General features: G+C 50.6%; 1 protein-coding gene across 7 annotated transcripts in view; it reads left to right on the top strand.

The window, feature by feature from the left end:
* The window catches only part of LOC140426063 (interferon-induced protein 44-like), a 93,349-nt gene that overhangs the window by 22,210 nt on the left and 55,819 nt on the right, over positions 1–15,320 (top strand). For all 7 annotated transcript variants that reach the window (XM_072510383.1, XM_072510377.1, XM_072510378.1 and 4 more), the window contains one exon: positions 10,970–11,165. In XM_072510383.1, the coding sequence (XP_072366484.1) occupies positions 10,970–11,165 (196 nt within the window). The remainder of the gene's footprint in view (positions 1–10,969; positions 11,166–15,320) is intronic.

Here is a 15,320-nt window from a genome sequence, read left to right as displayed (position 1 = left end):
AATTTATTTTTCAAAACCGAGATATAAATTACCATGTAAATTATGCTTGCTACAAACTAGAAATGACATATGGGTCAACATAGCATCCCTACAATGAAGGAGGCCATGCAGCCCATCAAGTCTGCACCAATCCCCTGAAAGAACACCCTCCCTAGGCTCACTCCCCCGCCCGATCCTCGTAACCCCACCTAACCTGCACATCTTTGGACTGAGGAGGAAACCTGAGCACCCGGAGGAAACCCAGTCAGAAACCAGGAGAACATGCAAACTCCACACAGTCACCCAAGACTGGAATCAAACCCAAGTCCCTGGCACTGTGATGCTGCTACCCTGCACTCCGGTGGGCGACCCTGTACTCCGGCCCAGGAAGGCGGCTGCCAGCCGCCACCGTTCGCTGTGCCTGGATGCAGGTGGCAGAGACCGCCAGCGCCGCGAACAACATTGGCGGAAGAAACTGCACGACCGCCTCAGGGCGGCCAGGATGAGTAGGCAACACTGTGCCCCTGGTCCAACACACCCGCAGCCAGAGCCCTGGGGGCCGAGCAGTGACAAAGATGACACCGGTACGGACGGGATCCATCAAACCAAAGCCCAGGACACCCCGGAGCTTGAGTCCGGGGATGACACTGATTTCCCCTCCCAGCTGTCTCTGACACCCTCCACCATCCCAGAGACACTCACTTTGGTTGGGCACTTTAGTGAAGACGCTCCCGGGACACTATCTGGTGCACAGCACACAATCGGTCTGGTACAGCAGATGGAGGTAGGAGCACTCGAGGGGCGGATGGTCGGAGGGCAGGCCGACCCCAGGGACCAGCTGCCGTCTAGACTGGTGTCGGGGCTAGGGCATGTATCTGTGTATACATTTTCACATTGTGCACAGATGTGTTTAATGTTACAACCTGCCTCGGTGCTCTGTCCGATGGGTGTGTTGGTCTGGGCTGGCTGTAGAGGGGGTGCGGGCGGGGGAATTGGTGGGCGTTGGGGGGTGAGCTTGACGCAGGGACCCCAGTTCAGACAGCGTTCACTGCTCTGGTTGGTTGATGGGTTGGCTCGTGGGGACAAGAGACACCTGCTGAGGTCATGGCAGGTGATGACAGTGTAGAGGCCTGAGACTGAGGCGGAGACCTGATATAATGAGACCCACATTGCCAACCATGCTGTCATTTAGCGATGCATTAGCCTGCTGAAAATGTGGTTACATGCCTTGACCGCTTTGCGGTGGTCTGCTATGCCCTCCACAATCTGGCACAGAAGCAGGGTCGCATGCTGGAAGAGGAGGAGCAACAGGAGGGGGTGGAGGGACATGCGATCTCCTCCTCTGAAGAGGAGGCAGTCCAGAAGGGCTGGAGGACGCGTCCCAGGAGGAAGCGGAGGATGGAGGGCAGGCGGTGGCAAGGGTCCGACATGCCAGGAGGATGAAATAGTATGCAGCAAGTCTGTGAGGAAGGATAGACAGTTGATAGGGCAAAGTTGCACTCAATGGGATGGGTTAAAGTGTGTCTGTTTCAATGCAAGGAGTGTAGGGAATAAGGGAGATAACTTAAGAGCATGGATCAGTACTTGGAACTACGATGTTGTGGCCATTACAGAGACATGGATTTGGATTTCACAGGGGCAGGAATAGTTGTTTGATGTTCCGGGGTTCAGATGTTTTCAGAAGAATAGGGAGGGAGGTAAAAGAGGAGGGGGAGTGGCACTGTTAATTAGGGAGTGCACCACAGCTGCAGAAAAGGAAGTAGTTGAGGAGGGTTTGTCTACTGACTCGGTATGGGTGGAAGTCATAAACAAGAAAGGAGCAGTCACTTTATTGAGAGTTTTCTATAGACCCCCAATAGCAGCAGAGAGATAGAGGAACAGATTGGGCGGCAGATCTTGGAAAAGTGCAGAAGTAACAGAGTTGTTGTCATGGGTGACTTCAACTCCCCTAATATTGATTGGAACCTCCTTACTGCAAATGGTTTTGATGGTGCAGATTTTGTCAGGTGTGTACAGGAAGGATTCTGACTCAATATGTAGATAGGCCGACTAGGGGGGAGGCCATGTTGGACTTGGTGCTCAGCAACAAACCAGGCCAGGTGTCAGATGTCTCGGTGGGAGAGCATTTTGGTGACAGTGACCACAGCTCCTTGACCTTTACCATAGTCATGGAGAGGGATAGGAACCCAAATTATGGGAAGGTATTTAATTGGGGAGGGGAAATGATACTGCTATTAGACAGGAGCTGAGGAGCATAAAGTGGGAACAATTGTTCTTGGGGAAATGCACAACAGTAATGTGGGGGTTTAAGGAGCACTCGCTGCGAGTGCTGAATAGTTTTGTCCCACTGAGACGAGGAAGGAATGGTAAGGTGAAGGAGTGTTGGATGACAAGAAAAGTGGAGCTTCCAGTCAGAAGAAGGAAGCTTACATAAGGTTGAGGAAGCAAGGACCTGACTCGGCTCTAGAGGGTTACAAGGTAGCCAGGAAGGAACTCAAAAATGGACTGAGGTGAGCTAGAAGGGGGCATGAAAAAGCCCTGGCAGGAAGGATTAGGGCAAACCCCAAGGCGTTCTACATTTATGTGAGAAATAAGAGGATGATCAGAGTGAGAGTAGTGCCGATCAGGGATAATGGAGGGAACTTGTGCCTAGAGTCTGAAGAGATGGGGGAGGCTCTCGGGCTGTTTAGCACAGGGCTAAATCACTGGCTTTGAAAGCAGACCAAGGCAGGCCAGCAGCACGGTTCAATTCCCGTACCAGCCTCCCCGAACAGGCGCCGGTATGTGGTGACTAGGGGCTTTTCACAGTAACTTCATTTGAAGCCTACTTGTGACAAGTGATTTTCATTTTCATTCTAAATGAATATTTTGCTTCAGTATTCACTCGAGAGAAGGACCTTGTTGCTCATGAGAACAGTGTGAACCAGGTTAATAGACTTGAACAGATTGATATTAAGAAGGAGGATGTGCTGGAAATTTTGAAAAGCATCAGGATAGATAAGTCCCCTGGGCCTGACGGGATATACCCAAGATTACTACGGGAAGCGAGGGAGGAGATTGTTGCGCCGTTGGCGATGGTCTTTGCGTCCTCACTCTCCACTGGAGTAGTACTGGATGATTGGAGGGAGGCGAATGTTGTTCCCCTGTTCAAGAAAGAGAATAGGGAAATCCCTTGGAATTACAGACCCATTAGTCTTGCGTCTGTGGTGAGCAAAATATTGGAGAGGATTGTGAGAGATAGGATTTATGATTATTTAGAAAAACATAGTTTGATTAAAGATAGTCAGCATGGCTTTGTGAGGGGCAGGTCATGCCTCACAAGTCTCATTGAATTCTTTGAGGATGTGAAGAGACACATTGATGAAGGTCGGGCAGTGGATGTGGTGTATATGGATTTCAGTAAGGCATTTGATAAGGTTCCCCATGGTAGGCTCATTCAGAATGTTAGGGGGCATGGGATACAGGGAAATTTTGCTGCCTGGATAAAGAATTGGCTGGCCAAAGAAGACAGTGAGTGGTAGTGGATGGAAAGTATTTCGCCTGGAGGTCGGAGACCAGTGGTGTCCCGCAAGGATCTGTTCTGGGATCTCTGCTCTTTGTGATTTTTATAAATGACTTGGATGAGGAAGTGGAAGGGTGGGTTAGTAAGTTTGACGATGACACAAAGGTTGGGGGAGTTGTAGATAGTGTTGAGGGTTGTTGCAGGTTACAACAGGACATTGACAGGATGCAGAGCTGGGCTGAGAAGTGGCAGATGGAGTTCAACCTTGATAAATGTGAAGTGATTCATTTTGGAAGGTCGGATTTGAATGCTGAATACAGGGTTAAAGGCAGGATTCTTGGAGGTGTGGAGGAACAGAGGGATCTTGGGGTCCATGTACATAGATCCCTCAAAGTTGCCACCCAGGTTGATAGGGTTGGTAAGAAGGTGTATGGTGTGTTGGCTTTCATAAACTCAATCCCCCGGTTAAAGTGCCGCGAGGTTTTGCTGCAGCTTTATAAAACTAGTTAGACCACACTTGGAATATTGTGTCCAGTTCTGGTCACCTCATTATAGGAAGGATGTGGATGCTTTGGAGAGGTTACAGAGGAGATTTACCAGGATGCTGCCTGGACACGAGGACATGTCTTATGAAGAAAGGTTGAGGGAGCTAGGGCTTTTCTAACTGGAGCGAAGAAGGCAGAGAGGTGACTTGATAGAGGTGTACAAGGTGATGAGAGGCATGGATAGAGTGGATAGCCAGAGACTTTTCCCCAGGTAGGAAATGGCTGTCACGAGGGGACATAATTGTAAGGTGATTGGAGGAAGGTAGACGGGAGATGTCAGAGGTCGGTTCTTTACACAGAGTGGTGGGTGTGTGGAATGCACTACCAGGAGTCAGAGTCAGTAGGGACATTTAAGCGACTCTTAGGCACATGGACTGCAGTAAATTGAAGGGGTGTAGGTTATGGTCGGCACAACATCGTGGGCTGAAGTGCCTGGACTGTGCTGCACTGTTCTATGTTCGATGTCTATGTTCTATGACCAGGGAGGCCTTCATCGTCTCCACATCATCCTTGGAGGAGGCTGTGTCCATCAGCTCAGCCCAAACCTCCAATTCCCTCCTTCCCCCCTCCAAACCCCATTCCCTCCCCCCATCACATCACCCCCTCCCCGACCATCGTGTTGCCCCCTCCAAGGGTCTGTGTAACTTCACTCCAAGCTGATGGGCCTATGTTGCCAGGGGCAAAAGGTGGTGCAGGTTCAGGCAAGGCCGCTGTGAAGATTAGTGTGACAGAGGCTTTACATGTATCAGGTGTGAAATCTTTTAATGGTGTATTGTGTTGGGTGTTCTGGATCCGTGGAACACATACAGGCTACCAACACTTAAAATAGTACAACACTATTTTATTAAGTTAGAAACTGTTGAACATACTTTCACTGTGGGTTAACATGATGTTAGATTAAACTAAAGACCTATGCCTGTCCAAACCAGTCTATGCACTCAGCACATGGTGAAGATCTGTGCTGTAAGCTGTAAGCTCTGTCCTTGTAGGAGGCTGCATCCCGAATGAACGGGAACTCTGATGCCCCCTGTCTTTATAGTGAGTGTGCTCTAACTAGTGATTGGCTGCGGTGTTGTGTGTGTTGATTGGTCTTGCTGTGTGTCCATCAGTGTGTGTGTATCTGCACCATGATATACTGGTGTATATCATGACATTCCCCCCTTTTATAAAAGAATGCATGTGTGTGGCAATAATCAATGTATGGTGAGAATGTTCCTACTACGTGTGGGGTGCGAAGACATATTTACAGGACTAGTACATGAGAACTAAGCTATTTACATGGGAAGGTGCCTGGTGCAGAGAAGCAGTATGCAACAAGAATAACGAGATCAACACTATATACAAACCAGGGAAACGATCAAACAAAACAATTCAGAGAGTCTATGAGTCCACAAAGTTCATAAATTAAGACTCTGAGGTGGCCGACAAATTCTGGTTGACCGCCTCAAGGGTGGGTCACGAGCCGCCGGTTCAGGAGCGGGCTGGACTGCGTCAGAGTCAGGGGAGGCAGAGTGACAGGGAGCTCTGCATAGTCCGTGGCAGGGTCAACAGGAGGGCAAGGCGACAGTGGAGGATCACGTGGCGAGCGTGGAACGAGAAAAAGTGCGTGTCGATTGCGGCGCAGAATAGAGCCATCCGGTAGATGAACCAGGAACGAGCGAGGGGCCACACGCGCCGAAGGACAATAGCGGTCGCAGACCAGCCCCCATCCGGAAGATGGACGCGGACGTTGTCATCTGGAGCCAGAGCAGGGAGATCAGCTGCACTGGAGTCATGAGCCGCCTTGTGCTGTGCACGAGACAGCTGCATCCGGCGAAGGACCGGAACGTGGTCGAGGTCTGGGACATGGATGGACGGCACTGTCATCCTCCGGGTACGACCCACGGGTAACTGGGCTGGCGACAGGCCAGTGGACAGCGGGGCGGAGCGATAGGCCAGCAAGGCAAGGTAGAAATCGGACCCAGCATCGGCAGCCTTGCATATATGTACGGACTATATGTACTCCCTTCTCCGCTTTGCCGTTGGGTTGGGGGTACAGGGGACTGGATGTCACATGGGCAAAATTGTACCACCTGGCAAAGTTGAACCATTCCTGGCCGGCGAAGCAGGGGCCATTGTCTGACATGACCGTGAGCGGGATGCTGTGTCAAGCAAATGTTTCTTTACATGCACGAATGACGGCAGACGAGGTGATGTCGTGCAACCGTATCACCTCCGGGTAATTCAAAAAGTAGTCCACGATCAGGACATTGTCTCTACTCAGCACGTGGAACAGGTCGATGCCCACCTTGGTCCATGGTGACGTGACCAACTCATGGGGCTGCAGGGTCTCACGTGGTTGGGCCGGCTGGAAGCGCTGACAAGTGGGGCAGTTGAGCACTGTGTTGGCTATGTCGTCATTAATGCCGGGCCAGTACACTGCCTCGCAGGCCCGTCGGCGGCACTTTTCCACGGCAAGGTGGCCCTCGTGTAGTTCCAGGACAAGTTGGTGCATGCTATGCAGGATGACAATGCGGTTTTAGAAGAACCCCGTCTACTACCACCAGATCATCTCTGATATTATAGAACTGAGGGCATTGGCCCTTTAGCCATCCGTCCTTTAGGTGGCGCATGACACGCTGTAGCAAGGGGTCAGCCGCCGTCTCGCGGCGAATTTGGACGAGGCATTCATCCGTGGCAGGTAGATTGGAGGCCACGAATGCCACATGGGCGTCAACCTGGCAGACAAATCCCGCTGGGTCACATGGAGTGTTGACTGCCCTGGAGAGAGCGTCAGCAATGATGAGGTCTTTACCTGGGGTGTATACCAGCTGGAAGTCATATCGCAGGAGTTGAGAAGAATACGCTGGAGGTGAGGCGTCATATCGTTCAAGTCTTTCTGTATTATATTGACCAGCGGGCGATGGTCGGTCTTGACGGTGAATTGAGGAAGTCCGTAGACATAATCGTGAAACTTAACCACACCGGTCAGAAGGCCCAGGCACTCCTTTTCTATCTGCGCGTAGCGCTGCTCCGTGGGGGTCATCGCACGTGACGCATATGCAACGGGGGCCCAGGATGAGGCCTCATCACGTTGAAGGTGCACTGCCCCAATGCCGGATTGACTGGCATCGGTCGAAATTGTGGTCTCTTTTGCTGGATCAAAGCATTTGGCCCTGTTGAGGCGGAGGCCATGCTCATGTATACATCTGAATACGCGCTGGAGGCTACTAACATGCTCCTGCGGGGTGGTGGACCAAATGATTATGTCATCGACATAGACGCGAACACCTTCAATGCCTTCCATCATTTGTCCCATAATCCTATGGAACACTTCTGATGCAGATATGTTGTAACAATATCTGCCAAAGGGGGTATTAAATGTGCAAAGTTTCCTGCTGGATTTATCGAGCTGGATTTGCCAGAATTCTTTTGAGGCGTCGAGTTTGGTGAAGCGCTTGGCGCGAGCCATCTCACATGTGAGCTCTTCGCGCTTGGGAATTGGATAATGCTCCCTCATGATATTGCGATTTGGATCCTTGGGATCAATGCAAATTCTCAATTCGCCGGAAGGCTTTTTTACACATACCATGGAACTGACTCAGTCGGTCAGTTCCGTGACTTTGGAAATCACTCCTTGGTTCTGGAGGTCCTGCAGCTGCTGCTTGAGGTGGTCCTTAAGGGGACTCTGCGAGGTGCGTGCACCACAGGTGTGGCATTCGGTTTTAATAAAATCTTGTAGGTGTACGGGAGCATGCCCATGCCCTCGAAGACTTTGTGGTACTGGTTGATAATGGCGTCGAGCTGCGCCCTGAAGTCGATGTCCTGAAAGGCAGATGGGTCAGCAGGAGAGAGAGTGAACTCTCTGAACTAGGTTCAACAGCTTGCATGCCTGTGCGCCAAGCAGGGAGGCTTTCGAGGAGCCCACGATTTCAAAGGGAAGGATGGCTTTGCGTGACTTGTGCATCACTTCGAGCTGACACGGGCCACTGGCAGCAATGGCATTGCCATTAGAATCTAATAGCTGGCAGGCTGATGGAAGGATGGCTGGTTTGACACGAAGGCTTTGGAGGTCAGACCGTGCAATGAGATTAACGGAGGCACCAGTGTCCAGGCGGAATCTTATTTGGGACCGGTTGACCGTAAGGGTGGCACAACACTCATCGTCTGGATCGATACTGTATACTGATAGAGGCTGGATTCTTTGCTTTGTGGACACCCTGGGCGAAATTCTCCCCCAACGGCGGGATGCCCGCCGACTGGCGCCAAAGCCGGCGCAAATCAGACGGGCATCGCGCCGGCAAAAAGGTGCAGAAGTCTCTGCATCTTTGGCGGCCTAGCCCCAACATTGAGGGGCTAGGCCGACGCCGGAGGGATTTCCGCCCCGCCAGCTGGCGGAAATGGCGTTTGTTGCCCCGCCAGCTGGCGCGGAAATGCGGCGCATGCGCGGGAGCGTCAGCGGCCGCTGTCAGTTTCCCGCGCATGCGCAGTGGGGAGAGTCACTTCCGCCTCCGCCATGGTGGAGGCCGTGGCGGAGGCGGAAGGGAAAGAGTGCCCCCACGGCACAGGCCCGCCCGCGGATCGGTGGGCCCCGATCGCGGGCCAGGCCACCGTGGGGGCACCCCCCGGGGTCAGATCGCCCCGCGCCCCCCCCCCCCAGGACCCCGGAGCCCGCCCACGCCGCCTGGTCCCGCCGGTAAATACCAGGTTTGATTTACGCCGGCAGGACAGGCAATTCCTGGGCGGGTCTTCGGCCCATCCGGGCCGGAGAATCCAGCGGGGGGTCCCGCCAACCGGCGCGGCCGGATTCCCGCCCCCGCCCAATCTCCGGGAGCGGAGACTTCGGCGGGGGCGGGATTCACGGCGGCCAACGGCCATTCTCCGACCCGGCGGGGGGTCGGAGAATGACGCCCCCTGTTTTTTGTAACGATACCGATTCGAAAAGGTGTCTTCGGGTCCTCGGTGTCAATATCGGGTAGTAGGTCCGCATCGGACTCGGTGACCGTGGGTTGAATGGCCCGGACATTCCTGCGAGTCTGGCCGGAGCGATATGAATTGGCAGGCCGAGCTGATCTGCATAAAGCAGCATAGTGTCCAAGTTTGCCACATCCCGGGCATTGTCGGGATTTAGCAGGGCATTGCCGCTTTAAGTGGGCGGAGCCACAGTTGCCGCACGTTGTAGCGTCAGTACATTCGCTGCGCCACCGCGCATGCGTGGTGCGGCCGTACGTGATGCGCGCCTGCGCAGTACGTTCGTCGACGTCCCCTCGTTCGGTGCGCACAAGCGTGGGAGTCCGCGAAAAGCACGCGAAATGGCCGCCCACATCCAGGCCCTGGAGTTGCTCGATTGCTTGGACCAGTTCTGCCTCGTGGGGACATTGCCGTGCCGTTTCAGCCGCTTGGATGTGGTAATACCGATTAGTGGCGTGCTCATGTAGCACGTAGGTCTTGATGGCGGTCGCTCGGGTGAGCTGCTGTACCTTGATGAGCTGCTGGCGTAGGGGGTCCGACTGAACACCGAAAACAATCTGGTCGCCTATCATGGAGTCGGAGGTGGGTGAGAAAGGACCGGAAAGGTTCATCCTTACGCTGTAAACGCTGTTGGAATACAAAGCGCTCGAAACTTTCATTTACCTCTATGTTGCAGTGAGTGTCAAACTTGAGGAGGACCGTCTTGAATTTTGATTTATCTTCACCATCAGCAAAGGTGAGAGAATTGAAAATGTGGATGGCATGTTCCCCGGCCGTGGATAGGAAGAGACCGGTCTTCTTGGTGTCGGAGGCATATTCCCGGTCTGCGGCTTCCAGGTAGAGCTGGAAGCGTTGTTTGAATATCTTCCAGTTGGCCCCCAGGTTACCGGTGATGAGGAGCGGCAGCGGCGGGCGGACGCTGTCCATTTTGCAGGATGACTGTATGCTGGTGGAAGGCAAATCACTTGCAGGTAGGTCTAAGAAGTTCTAACATCCCTCAACTCCTGGTATCATGATGTGTTGGGTGTTCTGGATCCGTGGAACACATATAGGCCACCAACACTTAAGATAGTGCAACACTATTTTATTAAGTCAGAAACTGTTGAATATACTTTCACTGTGGGTTAACACGATGTTAGATTAAACTAAAGACCTATGCCTGTCCGAACCAGTCTGTGCACTCAGCACATGGTGAGGATCTGTGCTGTAAGCTGTAAGCTCTGTCCTTGTAGGAGGCTGCATCCCGAATGAGCGGGAACTCTGATGCCCCCTGTCTTTATAGTGCCTGTGCTCTAACCGGTGATTGGCTGAGGTGTTGTGTGTATTGATTGGTCTTGCTGTGTGTCCATCAGTGTGTGTGTGTCTGCACCATGATATACTGGTGTACATTATGACAGTGGACATTTTATTGTGACAGATAGGTTGAGAATTTGAGGGGTGGCAAGCGGAACTGATGCCATGAGAGAGGCAGTTCCCCTTGCAGCTCGGTGGAGGTTTTTTGTTTTCTTTTGACATTGGACAGCGTTCCCTGGTCATGCTGCCCGCACTGACAGCCACTGCCTCCCAGGTGGTATTAGTGGCTCTCCTGCTGGTTTCCTGATCCTCTCGGGGGAACAGGGTGGTGCGCCCCTCATTCACAGTGTCGGGAAGCCTGGCCAGGTCGGCAGTCCGAAAGCGAGGAGCAGGTCTGCGCGCTGCCAAGCCTGTGTGTTGACTGGGAGGGAGTGGTGAGGGAGCGTTTAAAAGCAGCTCCCCCTTGTTAGTGGCGAGCAGCTGAGGCGGGAGTCCGTTGACTCAGGCAGCGAGGGAACCAGTAATGTTGAGAACCTCCGGGAGCTCATTTTTGGCACTAAGTGCCGTTGAATACGGGCTGCGTTCTCGTCAACGCAACCGTCGCGAAACACCCTGCCAAATGCACTCAAAACCAGACTTAGAAATGTTTCCATTGAATCGGGCCCCTGATCATTATTAATATAAATGTTCTTACTCGGAGGCACAAACGAAATCAGATTGCATCAATCAATAGCTACAAGTTGTACAGAAGCTCTGTGCCTCAGGCAAGGATTTTACTCATTGGACCAATTGGAGGAGGAAAGTCCAGCTTCATCAACTCAGTCAATTCGGTTTTCCGGGGTCATGTCACCAATCGGGCTTTGGCTGGAGGTGGAACAATAAACGGCACAAAAATGGTAAGAGAAGTTCAGCCAAAAGGACTCTTGTCACTTTTATTTTCAAGTGAGTATTTTCACCCACCCATCTCTACTGAAGGCATAAGTTCATAAGATATAGGAGCAGAATTAGGCCATTCGGCCCTGTTGTGGTCTGCTCCACCATTCTATCATGGCTGATATGTTCCTCATCTACCTACAATGTTACAGACCAAGAGCTGGATTGCAAAATCAGCCAGAGCACTCCTCCCTAGAACACATGACCTAGGAGCAGGATTAGGCAATTTAGCCTCCCGAGCCTAACACCCTCAATGTGATCATGGCTGATCCCATCCCGGCCTCAACTCCACTGTCCTGCCCATTCTCCGTAACCCTTCAACCCATTACCAATTAAAAATCTGACTAACTCCTTAAATTTACTCACTGTCCCTGTATCCACTGCACTTTGGGGTAGCGAATTCCATAGATTCGCAACCCATTGGGAGAAGTGGTTTCTCCTCAAATCTGTTTTAAATTTGCTACCTCTTATCCTTATTCCAGAATGCCCCACAAGAGGAAGCATCAGCTCCACGTCTACTTTACCCATACCTTTTAGCATCTCGTATACCTCTATGTGACCTCCCCTCATTCTTCTATATTCTAGAGAGTGTAGGCTTAAACTGTTCAATCTCTCTTCATACGACAAACCCCTCATCTCTGGAATCACCTAGTGAACCTTCTTTGAACTGCCTCCAATGCCACTACATCTTTCCTCAAATAGGGGGACCAAAACTGCACAATACTCCAGGTGCGGTCTCACCAATGCCTTGTATAATTCCAAAACACTACCTTACCTTTATACTCAATTCCTTTTGCTATAAATGCCAACATTCCATTTGCTTTCCTTATTCTCTGCTGCACCTGCATGCTCGTGTTCTGTGACTCATGCACAAGGACACCCAGATCCTCCTGCATCGGAGCACCCCAAAGTCCCTCCCCATCTAGATAATAAGTTGCCTTCCCATTTTTCAACCGAAATGCATTGCCTCACACTTATCCACGTTAAACTCCATCTGCCACATTTTGGCCCACTCGCCGAACCTATCTATATCCATTTGTAAGATTCTTATTTCCTCATTGCAACTTACTGTCCCACTTATTTTAGTGTCATCTGCAAATTTGGTGATAGAACCTTCTATCCCCGTATCCAAGTCGTTAATATAGATTGTAAATAGCTGGGACCCAAGGACCGAACTGTGCAGCACCTCACTAGTTACATCTTGCCATCTAGAAAACGACCCATTTATCTCGACTCTCTGTCTCCTGTCCGTCAGCCAGTCATTTATCCAAGCTAATAAATCACCCCTAATCCCATGTGATCTCACCTTGTGAATTAACCTTCTGTGCGGCACCTTATCAAACACTTTCAGGAAGTCCAGATATACATCTACAGGATCCTCATTATCCATCTTGTTTGTTACATCTTCGAAGAACTAAAGCAAATTAGTCAAACATGATTTGCCCTTCATAAAACCATGCTGACTCTGATGGATAGCTCTTTGGCTTTCCAAATGACCTGATATTACGTTCTTGATAATTGATTCTAACAATTTTCCAACAACAGATTTTAAACTAATTGGTCTGTAATTTCCCACATTCTGCCTCCCTTTTTGAATAAGGGCGCTACTTTAGCATTTTTCCAATCTACTGGAACCTTTCCTGTGTCCAGGAAAGTTTGGAGTATTATAACCAATGGATCCGCTACCTCTACTGCCACTTCCTTTAACACCCTAGGATGTAGGTCATCAGGCCCTGGGGACTTGTCTGCCCTCAATCCAAAGAGTTTGTTGAGTACCGTTTCCCTATTAGAACGATACAGCACAGTACAGGCCCTTCGGCCCACGATGTTGCATCGAAACAAAAGCCATCTAACCTACACTATGCCATTATCATCCATATGTTTATCCAATAAACTTTTAAATGCCCTCAATGTTGGCGAGTTCACTACTGTTGCAGGTAGGGCATTCCACGGCCTCACTACTCTTTGCGTAAAGAACCTACCTCTGACCTCTGTCCTATATCTATTACCCCTCAGTTTAAAGCTATGTCCCCTCGTGCCAGCCATTTCCATCCGCGGGAGAAGGCTCTCACTGTCCACCCTATCTAACCCCTTGATCATTTTGTATGCCTCTATTAAGTCTCCTCTTAACCTTCTTCTCTCCAACGAAAACAACCTCGAGTCCATCAGCCTTTCCTCATAAGATTTTCCCTCCATACCAGGCAACATCCTTGTAAATCTCCTCTGCACCCGCTCCAAAGCCTCCACGTCCTTCCTATAATGCGGTGACCAGAACTGTACGCAATACTCCAAATGCGGCCGTACCAGAGTTTTGTACAGCTGCAACATGACCTCCTGACTCCGGAACTCAACCCCTCTACCAATAAAGGCCAACACTCCAAAGGCCTTCTTCACAACCCTATCAACCTGGGTGGCAACTTTCAGGGATCTATGTACATGGACACCTAGATCCCTCTGCTCATTCACACTTCCAAGAACTTTACCATTAGCCAAATATTCCTCATTCCTGTTATTCCTTCCAAAGTGAATCACCTCACACTTCTCTACATTAACCTCCATTTGCCACCTCTCAGCCCAGCTCTGCAGCTTATCTATATCCCTCTGTAACCTGCTACATCCTTCCACACTGTCGACAACACCACCGACTTTAGTATCGTCTGCAAATTTACTCGCCCACCCTTCTGCGCCTTCCTCTAGGTCATTGATAAAAATGACAAACAGCAACAGCGCCAGAACAGATCCTTGTGGTACTCCACTTGTAACTGAACTCCATTCTGAACATTTCCCATCAACCACCACCCTCTGTCTTCTTTCAGCTAGCCAATTTCTGATCCACATCTCTAAATCACCCTCAATTCCCAGCCTCTGTATTTTCTGCAATAGCCTACCGTGGGAACCTTATCAAACGCTTTGCTGAAATCCATACACACCACATCAACTGCTTTACCGTCGTCTACCTGTTCAGTCACCTTCTCAAAGAACTCGATAAGGTTTGTGAGGCATGACCTACCCTTCACAAAGCCATGCTGACTATCCCTGATCATATTATTCCTATCTAGATGATTATAAATCTTGTCTCTTCTAATCCCCTCCAAGACGTTACCCACTACAGACGTGAGGCTCACCGGTCTATAGTTGCCGGGGTTGTCTCTGCTCCCCTTTTTGAACAAAGGGACCACATTTGCTATCCTCCAGTCCTCTGGCACTATTCCTGTAGCCAATGATGACATAAAAATCAAAGCCAAAGGTCCCGCAATCTCTTCCCTGGCCTCCCAGAGAATCCTGGATAAATCCCATCAGGCCCCGGGGACTTATCTATTTTCAGCCTGTCCAGAATTGCCAACACCTCTTCCCTACGTACCCCAATGCCATCTATTCTATTAGCCTGGGGCTCAGCATTCTCCTCCACAACATTATCTTTTTCCTGAGTGAATACTGACGAAAAATATTCATTTAGTATCTCGCCTATCTCTTCAGACTCCACATACAACTTCCCATCCCTGTCCTTGACTGGTCCTACTCTTTCCCTAGTCATTCGCTTATTCCTGACATACCTATAGAAAGCTTTTGGGTTTTCCTTGATCCTACCTGCCAAATACCTCTCATGTCCCCTCCTTGCTCGTCTTAGCTCTCTCTTTAGATCCTTCCGCGCTACCTTGTAACTATCCATCGCCCCAACTGAAACTTCACACCTCATCTTCACATAGGCCTCCTTCTTCCTCTTAACAAGAGATTCCACTTCTTTGGTAAACCACGGTTCCCTCGCTCTACGCCTTCCTCCCTGCCTGACCGGTACATACTTATCAAGAACACGCAGAAGCTGATCCTTGAACAAGCTCCACTTATCCAGTGTGCCCAACACTTGCAGCCTACTTCTCCACCTTATCCCCCCCAAGTCACGTCTAATGGCATCATAATTGCCCTTCCCCCAGCTATAACTCTTGCCTGCGGTGTATACTTATCCCTTTCCATCATTAACGTAAACGTCACCGAATTGTAGTCACTGTCCCCAAAGTGCTCTCCTACCTCCAAATCCAACACCTGGCCTGGTTCATTACCCAAAACCAAATCCAACGTGGCCTCGCCTCTTGTTGGCCTGTCAACATATTGTGTCAGGA

Source organism: Scyliorhinus torazame, chromosome 7, assembly GCF_047496885.1.
Source record: "Scyliorhinus torazame isolate Kashiwa2021f chromosome 7, sScyTor2.1, whole genome shotgun sequence".
Taxonomy (NCBI): domain Eukaryota; kingdom Metazoa; phylum Chordata; class Chondrichthyes; order Carcharhiniformes; family Scyliorhinidae; genus Scyliorhinus; species Scyliorhinus torazame.
Note: the sequence above shows the minus strand (reverse complement) of the source record. Positions and strands in the feature narration are given on the sequence as shown.